Source organism: Cupressus sempervirens, chromosome 5, assembly GCF_028749045.1.
Source record: "Cupressus sempervirens isolate cs-2001-9-10 chromosome 5, ASM2874904v1, whole genome shotgun sequence".
NCBI classification, from domain to species: Eukaryota; Viridiplantae; Streptophyta; class Pinopsida; order Cupressales; family Cupressaceae; genus Cupressus; species Cupressus sempervirens.
The window spans coordinates 955,851,863-955,869,455 of NC_143122.1; the positions used below are offsets into that span (position 1 = coordinate 955,851,863).

General features: G+C 38.1%; 1 protein-coding gene across 1 annotated transcript; it reads right to left on the reverse strand.

Moving 5' to 3' along the window:
* Nucleotides 1-13,947: 13,947 nt before the first annotated feature.
* On the reverse strand, nt 13,948-15,123 carry LOC149559128 (UPF0481 protein At3g47200-like). The gene has a single exon (XM_089831251.1). The coding sequence runs from the start codon at nt 15,121-15,123 to the stop codon at nt 13,948-13,950; it is 1,176 nt and encodes a 391-aa protein (XP_089687377.1).
* Nucleotides 15,124-17,593: the final 2,470 nt, after the last annotated feature.

The window sequence follows — 17,593 nt, forward strand, 5'->3', positions numbered from 1 at the left end:
GCATCATTTGGTAGGATAGCATCATGTTTTCTTCTCAGCATGAAGCTAGCCAAGGTGGTGTAGTTACTCTTCTGTCACCTTGCCTTCATTCTGCTATTATTTCACACGGTTCTGACCCCACACACTATATTGTTTGGCTTTTACTTTCCATTAACAATCATTCTTTTGGAGTCATTAATGTTTATGCCTCTAATGATGCTGTGGAAAGGGCGCAAATGTGGGTTTGGCTTGCTGACAACCTGTCGCCAGCTACTTGGGTCTTGTGTGGGGACTTCAATATGGTTGAAGTGACCTCTGACAAAGATGGCATTCTGCCTTTCTGTTGGACAGTTGGGGAAAGAGAAGCCTGGTTTTACATGCATCATAAATTGGGCCTCTTTGATCCCAATACTAGCCGTCATCATGATAATGGGGCTTGGCACACTTGGTCCAATTTTTGAGCTGGTCCTAACCGCATATTGAAACATCTTGATCGTGCTATGATCTCGGCACAATCTTTTTTTATTTTTCTAAAGATCGTGATCTACCTATCATTCCCCTGACAAATGTGATGTTGTCAGACCACTATCCCATTTATTTTGGCATTTCTTGGCAAACAGTGTTCCCCAAAGTGGTTAAGTCTCAATTCTTCCTCAACACGTCTATGCTATTGCATGCCTCCACCATCTTCCACATACAACGTGTCTGGAATTTGGAACCCCGTCCACATTCCCATCAAGGTTGGATTCAATGGTGGAATGATGCCATTACCAGAACAACTCTTTTTTTGTGCATCTACGAGCATCAATTGGCAATTTTTAGAAAATGATCTTATGAAGCCAACGCCCTTGCCCTCAAAAAAGCCTCTGAAGCGCTCATCTTCAACCCCTTTGATGTGGATCTTCAACTTCAACTTGCCAAGCTTCACCATGAAAAGAAAATTGCTGATAAATATGCTGCCCGAGGAGCTCAAATCAAAGCCTATCTCCACTAGTTGGAGGTTGGCGACAAAGCCTCGAAGGAGTTCTTCCAGGCTCTCCAAGCCCGTCATACCAATATTGGGATTAAAAAGATAAAATAGGGAATTGATGTTCTTTCCAGTCTGCCAGACATCCTACAAGCTTTTGTTCTTCACTATGAGAACATTTTTGCTTCACAGGGCCATTCAGTTGCTCAAGAGGAGGCTCTCAGAAAGTGTATTACTGTTACTCCAAACTGACTCATGGTTGAGCAATGCGCTTTCTGTGAGCAACTTCTTTCCCTCCAAGACCTGAAAGAGGCAGTTTACTCCATGGCAGATGACAAATCCCCTAGGTGTGATGGATTTCCCTGTGAATTTTACAAACATCTTTGGGAGCAAATTGGTTCTGATCTACACAAAGTCTATCTTGAAGCATACCATTCTAAAAGCTTAGGAGCGATCATAAATAAAGGTAATATTAAATTCATACCTAAAGCTAGTGATCCTGAGGACATCTGCAACTGGAGGCACATCACCCTCCTGAATGTGTCTTATAAGATCATTGCTAAGGCGCTCTCTCTCAAAATCTGCCATATGCTTCCTCTAATTGTGCGGCCTGAACAAACTGGCTTCATCAAATCTAGGTATATTCTTGACAGCATCATTGCTGTCTGGGAAGGTATGGAATGGGCCCGTAAGTCCAAGCAGCAGGCTATCTTTTTAAAGATAGATTTTGCTAAAGCCTATGATTGCATTGAATGGCATTTCATTTTGTCTATGCTCCAGGCTCTGGGTTGTGGTCCCAATTTCCTTCAGTCTGTGGAGATGCTCTTTGGTGACGCTAATGCTTGCATCACCATCAATAATTCACAATATGAAGCTTTTGGACTTTTTTGCTCCATCAGAAAAGGTTGTCTGTTAGCTCTAGCGCTTTATGTCCTTGCTACTGAAGGTTTTGGTTATTTACTTGCTCACTCTGTGTCTTCAGGGCTGGTCTATGGCATTTCCTTGCCTGATTCTTCCTCCCACTTAGTCAATGGTCATTTTGCTGATGATTCTTTTCTTACTCTTCTTGAAGATGAAGAAAATATCTAAAATGCTTTAAATTGTCTTGACACTTTTTGTCAAGCCCCTAGCTCTGCCATTCAATGGCATAAAATGCTATGTTACCGATAGTCTTTTTTGCCAGCTCCACCTTGGCTCAGCCAATTCCAATGGAAATGGGTTACTCATGGAGAAATTTTCTTCTTTCTTGGCATTCACTTTGCTTTCTAGGCTTCCCTTGTGGAACTTTGGAATGTTGTGCTTACAAAGATTACCAAAAAGCTTTATTATTGGATCACTAAGCCGCTTTCTCTTGCTGGTAAATTCCAGATTTGTTCTAAGATTTTGGCTGCCACCCATGTGTTTTATTCTTCTTGTTGGGCTCCCTCCAAAGCTTCCTATTTCAAATTAGAACATTTTCTCAACGATTTTCTTTGGGCCTCTGGTTCTGACCATCATGGTTTTCATAGAGTTGCTTGGAATTTTTGTTATCTCCCAAGGGAATGTGGGGGTCTCGGCATGCTTTCCACTCAAAAGCAAGGCCTTTCCCTCTCTACTAAATGGATTATCAAAGCTATTTCTAGAGATGAAGCCTGTAAAATTATTTTCAAGTATTGCATCTCTTCTAGCTTCCCTGCTAATAGGCCGGCATGGAAAGGAATTGGTTTTCAGACCCTTCTCACTATGCGTGAACCAGTGGTCATACAGGGCTCTTTCGTTATAAAGAGCATCTAGAAAGCCTGGGAAGTTAAACCTTGGCTTCGTTGGGTTGGTGATAAGTTTCGCAATGAGCTATCCTTAAATTAGCAGAACATTTGGTGGTCTCCCCTATTTTCCTTACAGGGTATTCCTCTTGCCAAGACTCAAGGTGCCAGTGCTCTGCGTTTCTATAAACGTGGCATTCACACTACCAAGGACATTTTTTCAAGAGTCACCATGAATTTCAGGTCTTGGGAGGATATGCAAGTTCAATACCGCCTTGTTCGTGCTGATCGCCAGACTTATGAGCTTCTGTTGTCTTCCATCCCTATGCACTTACTTCATAAAGTGGGGATTCAGTCTATTCGACCTTGGTGGTATGATTGGAAGTGGTTTCCTGCCACTCCATTTACCAATTATAAGCCCAAGATGGGATACAGATGGCTTTTGCCCCACCTTCCAATGGTGGACACGCTTAATCAACAGTGGCATTTGCATTCTTTGCTTTCTCAATGGAGAAAACGGTTCGACACCATTTGGAGTGCCATTACAGAACCCAAGATTGCTCACTTTGCTTGGTGCTTTGCTTTCTAAGGTCTTCCCCTAGGGCCTCGGCTCAAGCACATTGGGGTTCCTAATCCCAGATACCCCTTCTGTGGCCAACCTGAGTCCTTTTTGCATATTTTTTGATTTTGCAAATGTGCTCAGAATTATTGGCACTAGATTCATGACTTTTTCAAGCCTTTCAAGCCCGAACCTTTTTCATGGCACATGATCCTGCTAGGTGATTCCCCCAGATTTCCTTGAAAGTTTTTTCTGATTTGGCATACCTTCAAGATGGAAATTTTGTTTTCTCTATGAAAGATAGGAATGCAATTTTATTCACTCACAATTTTTTGGATGTTAACATTGCAATGTACACTAAGGCATGCATTTGTAACAATGTCATTATTCAGATACAGGTGCAAGATAATAAAGTTTCCCTGGAGGTTGCCCACTTATAGGAATTGTTAAACCATTGGGGCAATGCTCCTTGTACTATTGCCAGAGTGCCTCTGGATGCCTCGGTCGATGCCTCCTCCTCTCGCGGTCATCATTCTAGACGCCAGTCCTTTGGTCACCATTCACACACGCCGCGCTCCCAGGGTCCCGACCATTGCTCTCCCAGTGGTGGTCATGGCGGTTGGAGGTGCCGCTCTACTTCCCCACCATGTGGTGGTTCTGGCTGGTCCCCAGCTCCCCCCCCTAGGAGGGCTTCTGGCTGGTCTTTGGCTCTTTCCCCTGGACGGGCGCACTCTAGCAAGTTTCCTTGGCTAGCCCTGGCAATTTCTCCTCTACGGCCAGACAAGAAGGATGCAGAGACTGCAACTACCCCAGATCCTGCAGATGCTGCTAACGGCTGGACTGATCCTAGTCTACCTCACAATCCCACTGATGTGTGGGGATTTACTGATAAAGATGATCCTCCTCCCTCTGCTAGTATTGCCTTGGCAGCATGAGGTTGTTTTAAATGTTTTTTTTTTTTATGAATAGTTTATAGTTGTTGGCTGTAGCCATGTTGTTTACTCCAGCTTCGACCGATTGAACTCATTCGTGGGGTGATCCTGTATCCCCTGGCCCTTTTTTGTGAATTGTAATCTTAGTAAATTTTATTAATTGAAAAGGACTATACATCAAAAAAGGTAACATTAGGCCTATTTGATATTCTCCTAGTAATTTGTTACATACTTGATTTCTTCCATTGAATTCTTAATCTTATTGGATCTCTATAACTCCTCATATCTCTGCTCCTTAATTTGGCTAAATTTTTTAAGTTACTTTTCCTTTCACATCATTTATTTTTGGACTTTGCAAATGTTGGGTGATGCGACGCGCTCCCCTGCCCATAGGTGCTTAATTATGTGGTGTTCCATGTTCACTAATAGTCATGGCTTTTGGCGCAATGGCAAATGGGCCCTACAATTGGTATCAGAGAATAGTTTTGGCTTGTTCATGGGTTCAAATCTCCTCGGTGCCTTCCCGACCCACGTAAGCACCTGGTATGCGCGTCGAGGGGGAGATTGTTGGGTGATGCGACGCGCTCCCCTGCCCACAGGTGGTTAATTATGTGGTGTTCCATGTTCACTAACAGTCATGGCTTTTGGTGCAATGACAAATGGGCCCTACAGCAAATGGAAGACACGGTCACACCCAATTAAATTTGTGTAGTTATTGGTGTAAACTTTTATCTAGGGCCTCAATCTTCTAATTAATTTTAGAAATTTCATAAATTGGTGTCAAAGTATTATGTGTGAATATTATGTTTGTTGATTTCTATTTACAATTTTATGTTACTATTAGTCCACACACATACTAAAATAGAGAGTTAAGTAAAGAGAAAAATGTTAAGTTAAATATAAGTTTCTATATGGACTAAGTTATTAATTAGATTGTTTGAACATATTTAAAATTGATTTGGTACATTTAGACCTAAGTATAACTGATTACTCCCTCTTTGTTTTAGATTAAGGTAAAATCAAGTTTTGAAGGGGGCCCGAAAACCTTTACATCAAAAAGAAATATATACCATGAAGCTCTACCAAGTTTCAAACGGACTTGAAACTAGTAGTACAATTAAACCAGGTCAAGCAGGGACCTGAAACCAACAGAAGTGTTCAGAAAGAGAAACCAGCGAAGACACTAGAACCTGGAAAGAAAAAATATTGGAAAGCAAGGCAACCAGAAAAATCACCTAGGATTGTTGATCAAATTTGTTCTTCTATTCATAACTTCCTTAGAAATGTTCTTTCTCCAGTGCATTTTCTTGAACCAAGAGAAACTCAGGCTTTTGTTATCTAACAAAATCCTAACAATAAATAGATTATGAATACTGTTTAGCCCCCTAATAAACCAAGTAATGATTTTGATATCTATTTTTTATGGGTAAAATCTAGAATCATTGCCTGCCTACCATCAACAATATTCTGCATACTTTTTAACTCTCTAGTTTTCTTAGTGGTTCTTCTTCCAAATTTTTTTGGAGGACCAACATCTGGTTTCACGTTGGAATGTTGTTCTTCTCTTTTTCCAGGTTTATCCAGAGTAGAAGCAAGAGAATTTATCATGGTTTACTGATCTATTTGTCTGCTTCTAGTCTCTACCCCTTTAGTAATGTTCTTAATATCAACTCTTTTTCTTTGGTTTGGCTTATGCTTTGAGTTTTCTCCTTTTTCAATCACAACATCTAGGGGAGGAGGATCATCCAAAGGAAGGTCATAATCAGCCTAAGATAATAGCTGGAACTCCCTAGACTAAGAAAAAGGAAGATCACCCATTTTTGATTTATTTCTAGCTTTAGCCAAGAATTCACCTTTCTCTAGCATGGTTTTATCTTCTAAATCTCTCCTTTGATCTTCTATCCTTTGATAAATAGCAATTTGTTTTGATAAATATGCCTAATCATCTATTATTTTCTTAGGCATTATGGTATTAGACTGAAAACCATGTCTTTCTTTCTCAAATATTGCTTTCTCAAATGAAGGCTCTTTATCCACCTTAGCATGTGAAGATTTAGAATCTTCTTTGGGTTTACATACTTTCTTTTGCTGGATCTTGGTCTTTTTCCCATTCGGAACACTGTTTGGATGCTTTTTATTTTTGGAGGGACAGTTTTTAACAAGATGCCACTATTTCTTACAAGCATAGCAAGAGTTAGGTAGATCTTCAAAAAAAACATCTTGAGTCTTTTTACCAAGTTTGGCTATTAGTTCCACCTTGTCTGGGAGATGATTCAAGTCTTCCACTTTAACATAAAGTCTGGCACTTTGAAGTTTGGTTCTAGAAACCGTAGCATTATCCAGTGCAACTAATTCACCAAAAGAATAGGCAATACCTTTAAAAATTTCCTCATACAAGAATTCTAAAGGGAGACCAGGAAGTCTAGCCCAAATGGGGGTGGTTAAGAAAAAAGAATCTGAAAGATCCATGTTAGGCTCCTATTTTTTAATAGTGAGAGAACATTTACCAAAAGACCATGGTCCCCCACAAAGAACCATATTCATATCTTCAATGCAATTGAAAATAAAAGAGAAGAATCCATTCAAAATTGGGGCAATACCAACTTCTCCTTGAATAATCCATTTCCTTTTAACCATTTTTTTAAGAGATTCAAGAACTAGTCTTGCTCCTAAAAAATTACCCACTAGGGTGAAATCCATGGAGGACATAGAAAAATCAACTAAAGAATTTGGAATAAAAACTTGAAACTCAACTTTCTCCCAGCAAGACATAGCAGTCACCAGTGGGAAAAGAGATTCCTCCCTCTTTGTTATTCTAATCATTCTAATGAATTAATGGAGACAATGAATGATAGTTACAAAATAATAATTGAAAAGGATCACAAATTTAATGTCAAGAATTACATAGCACACGATAACTTTAACAACCTTCAATTGAAGCTTTTGTTTAGTTATGCGCTCAAATATTAGATCAACAATTTTGTTAACCTTTTAACATTCCCATGGGAGAAAGAAGTAATCTATTCTATTAGAATTTATTGTCCCTATAGAATTTAGTTCCACTACAATCTATTCTATAAAAATCCATGAAAACTCTTTATTCTTGGTAACTCCATCCCATACACCTTGAGAGAGTCATTCTCACAACCATCTACAAAAGCCTTAGTAATTGGGGCATCTTCACAATACATGACTTTGATATATGGAGTAATCCCTCCTAAAAAGAAATACTCACATATAGTGTGCATATTTGACCCATTTTCTTTTTTATAAATAATAGATTCTAACTTATTTGTATCCCCATGCATTTTTCATATATAATACTATGAGGGCATAAACTAGAGAAAATAACCAAGCAATAGTAAAATACTATACACCCTTATATAAAACTAATGTAATAGGTTTGTTTTGTTACATAAGAGAGAGTAATGAGGAGGTCAAAATCCCTCTATGCCCTCTCATCAACATCATTTTTTAAGTATCAACTAAGCTCCATCGAGATCTTCTTTTAATCATCCCAAAATATATAATCATGGTCTATTAGGCCTATATTTTTTAGGAAATTTAAAATATGAGTACCCTCATGGTAATCATGCAAGGTAAAAAACTCCAAAATGGTAGAAATAATTACTTTGTATTCAATGATTAAACTCTTAGTAACCCATATTGGTGGAGTTAACCAATTAGTGTAGTTAACAATATTTAGAGAGTTACTCAAAATAAAACTTTAGTTATCCTCCTATCTCTAGCCATAGGTAGATAACTCTTGCCTTAGAAATGTGGTAAGTCAAAAACTAAGTTGATAAAATTAATCTTTAACATTTTCTAATAATGCTACTAATTTAAGAATAAAAAGGTAAGAAAAAAATTCAAATGTAGAAAATAAGAAATCAATAATTGATCATCATCTACAAAACTAGATCTTTTAAGTTAAACAATATATATAATAAAAAAAATTAATAGACAATACACATGTACAAACTATAGAATTGAATTGAAGAAAGTTACTTCCTTATATACAAAAGAGAAATTGTGTCTCAATATTATACCAGTCACAAATTCCAATGGTCAAAAGTAATTTTAGAGAACATTTTATTGACTTTCATTATTACCAATGTTTGAAAATTCATCATGTATCCCCCAACATTTTTTTGTGAACATGTAACTTTAATATTTTATTAATTGAGAAGGGAATATTCATCAAAAAATCATAGTAATAATAATTCTAATAATGTTTGTTAGGGTCAATTTTTTATGAATAGTTCCTTCTTGATTAATTAAATATTAAAGTTACCTATTCACCAAAAAAAGGGTCGAGGGATACAAGATCACCCGACAAGTTGAAATGGTATGTGGCTAGTAATGTCAACAGTGCCAACTGAGGGAGTCTCTATCATCAAAACCCCATAGATCAATGGGGTTGGTAGATAGATTAGTGGGAGCCCACCCATTAGAAGTGGCAGAAACAACATCATCTTTTTCTTTTTCTCCCTCTAATATAGGAGTAGAGATAGCCAAATCCATTTGGGGGAATGCCCATTTAGGGTCTCTATGAGTAGAGGGTCAACCCATATTAGGAGCAGCATGAGGATCCATCATGGACCATCCCATACCTAAACCTCATAGAGCCAATGTCAAGTAGTGATGACCACCAAAACTGCCAGTATTAGAGTGGCATGAAGGCTGTGTCCTAGGAGTATGTAAGTGATGAGAAAAGTTGCAACAACCTCTTCAATGACCACAAGGAGGCATATGATTACCAGATAAAGTGTTCAGTAGTACCCTAGAAATCATGGAAGGGGCATTAACCCAATGAGACAGAAGTTCCTATAGGTGGGCCACCTCCAGCACCACTTTTTCTATTTCTACTTGTATCTACATCATGACATTATTACAAATACACACTTTAATGTACATAGAAGTATTTATATCAAGAAAGATGCGAGAGAATAAAACTATATTTTGATCTTTCTAGATAGTAAACAAGATCTCCATTCTAAAAACATTCTAGATCTCAAAATATTTAAAAGGGAGCCTAGTAAAATCTTCAAGAATAACCATATGCTAGGAAAAGGCTTCACGAAAAAATTGATGTAGTATAAGGTAGGAGAATCCCCAAATGAGATATCCAAACCTCCAAGAAATAACCATACAATGGACACACAATAGAAATGCAAAAACAATATTAGATCTGATACCAAATCACAACTCTTTATTCATAAATAATTGATTACATGCAATATGCCTGACTATAAGGCCTTTTGGGTTAGGGCCAAACAAACAAAAATTACAATAATAGTTCTACAAGATCCAATGTGATCCATTCAAAACACTACTCCTTGCTAGTCAAAATTCACAACTAGATAAGAACACCAAGAAGAATCCACACTTGTACCCATAGGTCCACCAAGAAATCCTCTAGTTCTCAAGCTGCAACTACTAGCCCTTCAAAGTTTACATCCCCTACTTATACCCAACCAAGCCACAAGTTAGCCCAATTCATTACAAATTAAATTAAAACCCTTATATTAAATATATGTTGAACCACAATTTGACTCCAACACAAATTAAATACCAAAGTCAGGTACAACTTAAATTAAATAACAAAATCTAGTTCACAAACAACTCGACACCTATAGGAACCAAGACCAGACCAAACATTAGAAAGACCAAATTGAGCATTAGAAAACTCCTAAGCACTGCTAAGATCCCAATGTATTTTGAGCAACCAAATATGCTAAGCACTATAGTGAATACTGAGCAACCCAAAAAAAATTTGAGCAACCAACACCCACCCATCATAATAGATGTAGACAAAATTGTATCTGTCGAGCTTCCTCAATGACCAAGCCCCTTCAATGACCATGCTCCTCAACCACAACTAGACCCTTCATCAATCGAGCACCACTATTTGGTGACCAATTCCACAATACTTAGACAAAATACCTCCAATCATGTAGGATTCCTAACAACCCTAGGATGCTCCTACATTATAAATGGTTAAAAAAATCATGGGTGCTAGTAATATTGGGCACACTATTGAACTAAGAAATATGTAGGAATCTTTCTAGCTACCCACAAAAAAGACATCTAGGATCTAGGACATCCAAATGCTAGAGCCAAAGGCCCAAGGTAGCCCCTAGAAGAGAATACATGAGGAAAAGTGAGCTACCTTTGGCTATGTAATAACTTTCCATACCATGGAAAATTGATTATTCAAAGTCTTATGAGAGGACTATAAATGCCACCACTCGTTGAGGACCTCAACCATATGTAGGGGGAATCAACCACCAGTAGCCAATTTTGGGTTTATAGCTAGTCAAAAGAGTGATAAGGTACCACTTCTAATCCTTCCACCATAAGAAAGATGACTAAATACTAAGCTTGTGTAGCATATGGGGAGGCACCATAGAAACTAAAAGATCAACTATCTAGTTATCTAGATAGATAAGTCAAAACTGCACCAGCATGTCCTCCCATAAATGAATTCTCATAGTAACTAAGGAAAAAAATCACTGTGTATCTTGATGCCCCATCTAAAGAAATAAAGAGCTCTAGCTTTCTAGATTTTGGCTAGAGGCACACCTTGGACGATAAACAATGTTGACCACCACAAGTTTTGATGGTTTATGTAGAGCCCATCTCTAAATCCATCACTTGTTCATTGAAGCCATGGCTTAGCATCTTCCTTGGCTTTCCAAGTGCTTTTAGCAACAAAAATCCTTTGAATTTGTATCAGTTCAATGGTCACAAGAAGGGTCTAAAATCAATACCCTTACAGGTTGGCCGATTAATTAGAAAGCCTGAAGAAATATCATGATGCAACAAAATTTTCCAAGCCTCATCACCTGTAAGAGCCCAAATGAAACATTTTGCACAAAGGGAAATGCCTTGTTTTTGTGTAGAAAGTAGCTAAAGACCACCAAAGTGTTTGGGAATGCAAGAGAAATCCTAGGTCATTCTATGAAAGCCATGATGTAAAGCATTTGAGGCCTCGAGGAAGTCCCTCAAATATTCTCAAGTTTGAGGTATGGGGCTTTCAAAGGAGCCCAACAAGAGGAATAATACACATGCATAGCAGCCAATACCTTGAAGCATAACTAAAACTTATTGGCTACAGAAAGAGGTTTGGTGATCTAGTACTCCAGCTTCTTTTCAATCTGGGAAAGGGCATCATTCCACAACTCTATAGGGGAGGCTTGAAAAATGAAGGGGATGCCCAAAAAGAGGATTTTTTTCTAGGATGCACACATTCTGATTCATAGTTTTGAAGCCACTAGGGGCCATGAAAGAAATATTGTCGATAGGAGAGGGGCTTATGCCATTGAATAAATGACCTGGAGACAAGACATAAAATATCCAAGGATTGCAAGGTGTTGCCAATAATGTCCTCATCTTCAAGAAGGGTGAGAAAATAATCATTCACAAGATATGTAGTGGAATTAGAGAGGGAGATGTTGCGCATGAGGCCTTGAGGAATGGCATTGGAAAGAAGACAACCAAACCCTTCAGCAGCCTGAACATAAAGAGAAGTTTCCAAAGGACAACCTTGATGAATAGATCTTAAGAGCCCAAAGGCTTCACATTGTCATTCATTTATGGTAATACAAGAAGAAGCATCCCCAAAAAGTTGTTGATTTGATAAAGTTTACTTTTTTATTTAGATTTGGAACGGACTATTTATTTAGGTCCTTAATGAGTTACTTTATCACACATGTGTTAATTAGAATAAGTATGTGGTAGTTATATTGATATATTTTTTAGGTTATTAAGGTTGATCTTTATGTTCTAGGGTTCAATATTTCTTGTAGTTTTACCCAACTCATTTGTGAAATTAAAAGTTCAAGTAAATTTTTTAGAGACCCAAAATATCATTAGATGTTGTTTGTCCATTACCAAAAAAGCTTACATGCTTAATACAAAAAAAAAAAAGTGATCTAGATTAAAACTATAAACTCAAAATTAAATTGCTATTATTAAATCTTAGCATTTGCTAATAAAGCTAATAATTTACACATACAAAGATTTTCAAAAAAAACTTCAAATATTAAAAAAAACATTAATAATCAATATTAACTACATTGCTTAATTAAAATAAAATATTTCGCACTAAGTTATAATTATGAATTACCATTGAAAAAAAATAGATCACTTAATTAAAACAAGTTGTTTCTTCATATTAAAAGAAATTATTTATGAATATTATACCAGTCCATAAACAGTCTTGGATAGAAATCTAGAAATGCAGCCTTAATATGCGCATTTTTATTTTTAACAGATAGCTTCGAGGCATGCACCAATAGATTAGGAGAAATACATATCATAGTCACTACCATTTTAGCGGTTTCAATTGAAATTCGCTTGTCTCGACAAACCCTAATAAACAAAGTTTGGCCACTATTGGGTAGTACACCAAAAATTAATGGGTTCAAAATGTACAGTACATTGATAATTAGTAGGCACCACACCGTCCTGAACAATAAAAAACAATTGTAAAATGATTATATTTTCATTTAGAAATTAACATATGAAAAGTCAACAATATTTCTTCAGATTTCGTTACAATATTTTCAGGGTGTACGCCCAACATATAAGGTAGTGAAGGTCAGGTTAATCAATCACTAGTTCTTTATATTCTTTAAAATGGAAGGTTTTATTCTTTGAAATGGAAGATAGTGAAGATCAGGATAATCAATCACTAGTTCTTTATATTCTTTGAAATGGTTTGATGATGCCAAAATTTTAGCTCTATAGGGAAGAGTCTTCCATATAAAAATGCAAACTAACTAGAAGCATGAGCACAAGGCAAGAACAGCCAAAAATCTTGTACTAACTTGTTGATATTTACCAATTCAAAACAATGGTGGATGCAAGTATTTATAGCCAAAGGCATCTGAAAAGAAAGTTTTTAAATCTATCAAGAGATCAGTCAAATTCAGAAAGAGATCCTGAATCAAAAAGCACTTGGGATAATTTTATGGAAGCCACCGTGTGGCATACGATATCAGATTCATTTAGTTCTAGTGATGATATGAATCAGAAAAGGTTTATTCAAATATTATCTTCTGAAATTTCCAGAGTTTCCAATGATTTGGCATGTAATATGGAGGTTCTCTAGGAAAAACGCTATTTGAAGAGAGGATAAAATCTAAAACCTGCAGAAAAAATTGACATTTGTAAGAAAATTGTGTAACAGTTGCAATGAGGGGAGTTGAGTAGTTGGGAGGCAATGAGGATTGCTGTCATCTATACTAAATATTTGGACAATATTGTGGATAATGACAAATAAGGGTAGCAACCAAACTACTTGATGAAAAGCATAGCACTCCAATATCTTGACATTGTCTAGCTATTAAGCAGAAATTCAAAGGGAGACTACAAGAGATATATGAAATACAATCGCCCAGACATGCATAGAAACAAAATGTAGAAGCATAGATGCAAGTGAGCTGCATGTTGTTGCACTCACCCTACAAAAACGAAACAAGCATAAACCCAAAGTAGGGAGATAGATAGAAAGTCATCTGTCCTTGCGCGGATGTGGACATCTATGCAAAATGTCTTGAAATGACCAAAAAGGTACTTGACTGTTTCAACAATGCCACCAAAAAACAAAGGAAATTTCTGAGAAAAAAATAAAGTTCTTAACCTTCTCTATTTAAATAGATTTTAATTAAAAAACAATGAAAAATCTCACTGGGGAATAATGCTTTAATTTTCTCCCTCGCACATCACTGATTTCACAGTATAATTTTCCAAGAGAATAATCTATGCCAATGTAAGGAGAAACAACAGTACGGTAGCCATTAAAACAGCGAGAAGCCAGGGAAGTGAAAAATAACTACCCACAAACTCCCTAAGCACCTGTGCCACGCCACCAATGGGCCCAGCAACTAACCAGGGCTTGGAAAAATAAGCCCTCACAAACTCGCTCCAGAGAATCTTATACTTCCTTCTAGTATACTTATGCAATCCCCTTCTGACGTCATTAACCACTTTGCAACCCTGAAGAGGGGTAATCCCTCTGGTCATCGAGTTGAAGAGATCCGCCACTTCTTGGTCACTCCCAAAGAAGTTTCTATTGACATCTGCATTCGTTAGCACAGCAACGTCCTCTTCCGTATCAATGAGGTCATCCATAAATATGCCGAACTGAGTCATTGGCCGTGGATGGTACCTGTGTTTCGTGCTCACCTCCATTGCAACAATGCTCCTCATCACTAAATCTGATTGCGGATTGACCCTCAGTTGTGGTATGTAAAGCGTGGAAAACTCCTCGTCAAATCTCATCCATTGAAGAGCTGGATAACCCGATGCGCATCTGATTGCTTCTTCGACCAGCAATGGACGAATCTTCACTCCTTGTTGTGTCAGATCCACCGCCGATGGAAGCTTCATAAGTTCAAGCTGCAACGACTCTGGGGAGGGGAGACTACGCCAACGGCTAGAAACTGACCTGAACAAACCAACCCCGTTGTCAAAGTAGGCTTTTATTTGATTGCACGGGGAGGGCGGCAAGTCGGGAGCCTCAACATGAGCGTAGGAGCTAACATCTCTGCCACATGTCCCGTAATAGACTACCTCCAAAACGTGACCGCACATGCTGTACGAATCTGAGTTGTACCACATGAAAACCTTGTGCCGATTCGCAGACTTGAGCAGCAATTCCATCAAGAAATCCAACTTCTGATCGGCAGCCTCCTTTGAACCCATCTCAACTTCAAGAAGATTCTGCAAAACCCAAAGAGGTATTTGGTTTTCAAACAAAAGTATGTCGTCCATAATCCTTTCCCTCGTCGGATTCTGATAAGCGACGTCGAAAACATAATCACTCTTCCACGAGAACGCAGCCACGTCCTCCTTGTAAATAATCTTACCACTTGAGAAGAACTTTGCATAGTTAACAAGGAACTCAAAGAGAAAACAAGCGTCCCTGGTGACCATCCACGCCAATTGAATACGGTTGTGTGGAATACTTTTACCCTAAAACGCCCTAATCTCGCTGTCCTTGGGGAGTATGCGGTTCTCCACAATTGACTCGATAGAAGCAAAACCATGTGTCCTCTGAACTCTCTTTTGCATTCTCCGAACTGCCTCAGATTTGGACTTCTCCATGCTTTCAAGCTCTTCTTTCCCGTAATGGAAAGGGCCGATGGAAACAAGGTGTGGACTGTACAACCGGTCGTTGAAGTCTCGCAGTGGCTTCGGCACGTTGAAGATACAGGAGGAGGTTACATCTGCTATATCCTCTTCATCTATCACCATTTTGTATCCCACACGAATTACAGACCTGCTCCTATTCACCATTTCGTATGCCACACGAATTACAGACCTGCTCCTACTCACCATTAGGGTTTTCTTGCGATTAAGGGCAGATTTTGAGATTTCCTATGCAAAACCCTAACTCCCCTCCTTCTCAATACCGTTGACGGGGAAACGTTGGAAAAAGCTGTTCGCGGGCACGGAAAAACAAGGATGGCTGAGCACTTCTCTAACCTGTCTCAGATGAATACCATGTTTTCTATACCCACGGGGATTCGAAGATTGATTTTATTATATAGGATGCCACGTACAAATACTTTTGTTTTTTCTATACTTTTGACTTGATCTGATGTGCACCTGCTCGATCCATTCGATATTGTTATTATTGAATTGATATTTCCGGAGTCCATCGACTTGTTTGGGGAAGACTTTACTTTGCGCAAACTCTGACCAGTATTCTAGGAGAGTGAAACAAGAATAATAAAATAATCAAAAGCAGTTTAGCTTTTAACTGCTAAGACTAATGTTCATTGAGCAATGTATTACTACACTCTACCAGAGCAGAAACTTTTATGGGAGACAACGTTAACCTTCATACGCCCGGAAATTGATAAAAAATTTCGTTTGTCAACGATATTATTTGTCGTGAATTAAACTTTACCCTCGCGCACCAAGAAGGAAATACAATTTGATTCAGAGATCACGTTTCAATTCATGACAACGGAAAACTAGCAAATTACCTTGCAACTTTAGGTAGTTTGCACATGAACAGGCACTAGGGATGCATGAAAATATAAGTCGTCGTCTAGAAATATTATTGCACCATTTAGAACTCTTTTTGAAAAAAAGTATTGTATTCTTTATTGAACAATCTGAAACACCTCCAGCAATGTAAGAAACAGAGAAAGAGTAGAACTGCAGAGAACACAAAGACAATACAATTTTTTTACATAAACATAATGTTTTATTCATTTCCTTTCAAATACATATTGCTTCCCCTGCTTAATGGATCGAAAGAACCGACAGCTTCAAATTGAGATGCTATCAGTGGTGATGAAGCTTAGAAGGTGTTGGTTCGACACTGCATTGCTTCTGGATTTCCTGTCAACAAGCCTGCATGAAAGGGGATTGGCTTTCAAACCCTTCTTGTCATACGGGAACCTGGTCATATCCAGGGCTCTTTTGATGAAGAGCATATGGAAGGTTTGGGAAGCTATCAAGCCTTGGCTTCGATGGGCTGGCGATGAATTTCATAATGGGCTTTCTTTGAACCAGCAAAACCTTTGGTGGTCTTTGTTGTTTGCCATTCAGGGCATTCCTCCAGCCAACACAAGAGGTGCGAGTGCTCTGATTTTTTTCAAATACAACATCAAGAGTCCTAAAGCCCTCCTTTATAGGGTCTCTACAAGTCTTAGATCTTTGCAGGATATGCAAGTCTAATTCCTTCTTACTTGTCCGAATTGATAGACTTTTGAGTTGTTTTTCTCTACAATTCCAGCTCATTTAATTCATAGAGTGGGAATTCAATATGTTCGACCCTGATGGAAGGACTTGAAGTGGTATCCTACTATGCCCTTCACTAGTTGCAAGCCAAGTTTAGGATATCGATGGCTCTCTCCCCATCTTCCTATGATGGAAACTCTCAACTAGCGATGGCATCTGCAATCATCTCTTTATCAATGGAGGATGTCTTTTGATACTATTTGGTTTGCTATCTCTGAGCCCAAGATAGCCCACTTTGCTTGGTGCCTACTTTTTCAAGGGCTTCCCCTTGGGCCGTGGCTCGAGCACATTATGGTTCTTGATCCTCAATGTCCTTTTTGTGGGCAACCATAATCATTTTTGCATATTTTTGGTTCTGTAGTCATGCTCAAAATTACTAGCATTAGATACATGATTTCTTTAAGCCTTTTAGGTAAGAACCCTTTTGTTGGCATATGGTTGTTTTGGGTGATTCTCCCAAGATCCCTATGAGATTTACCAAGATGTAGCATACCTTTAGGATGGAGATTTCATTTACATTATAGAAGGATAGGAATGTTGTTCTTTTAACTCACAACTTTCTTTATATAAATATTACTATGTACACTAAAGTATGGATATGTAATAATGTCATGATACAGATTCAAGTCCAAGCTAACAAAGTGACCAT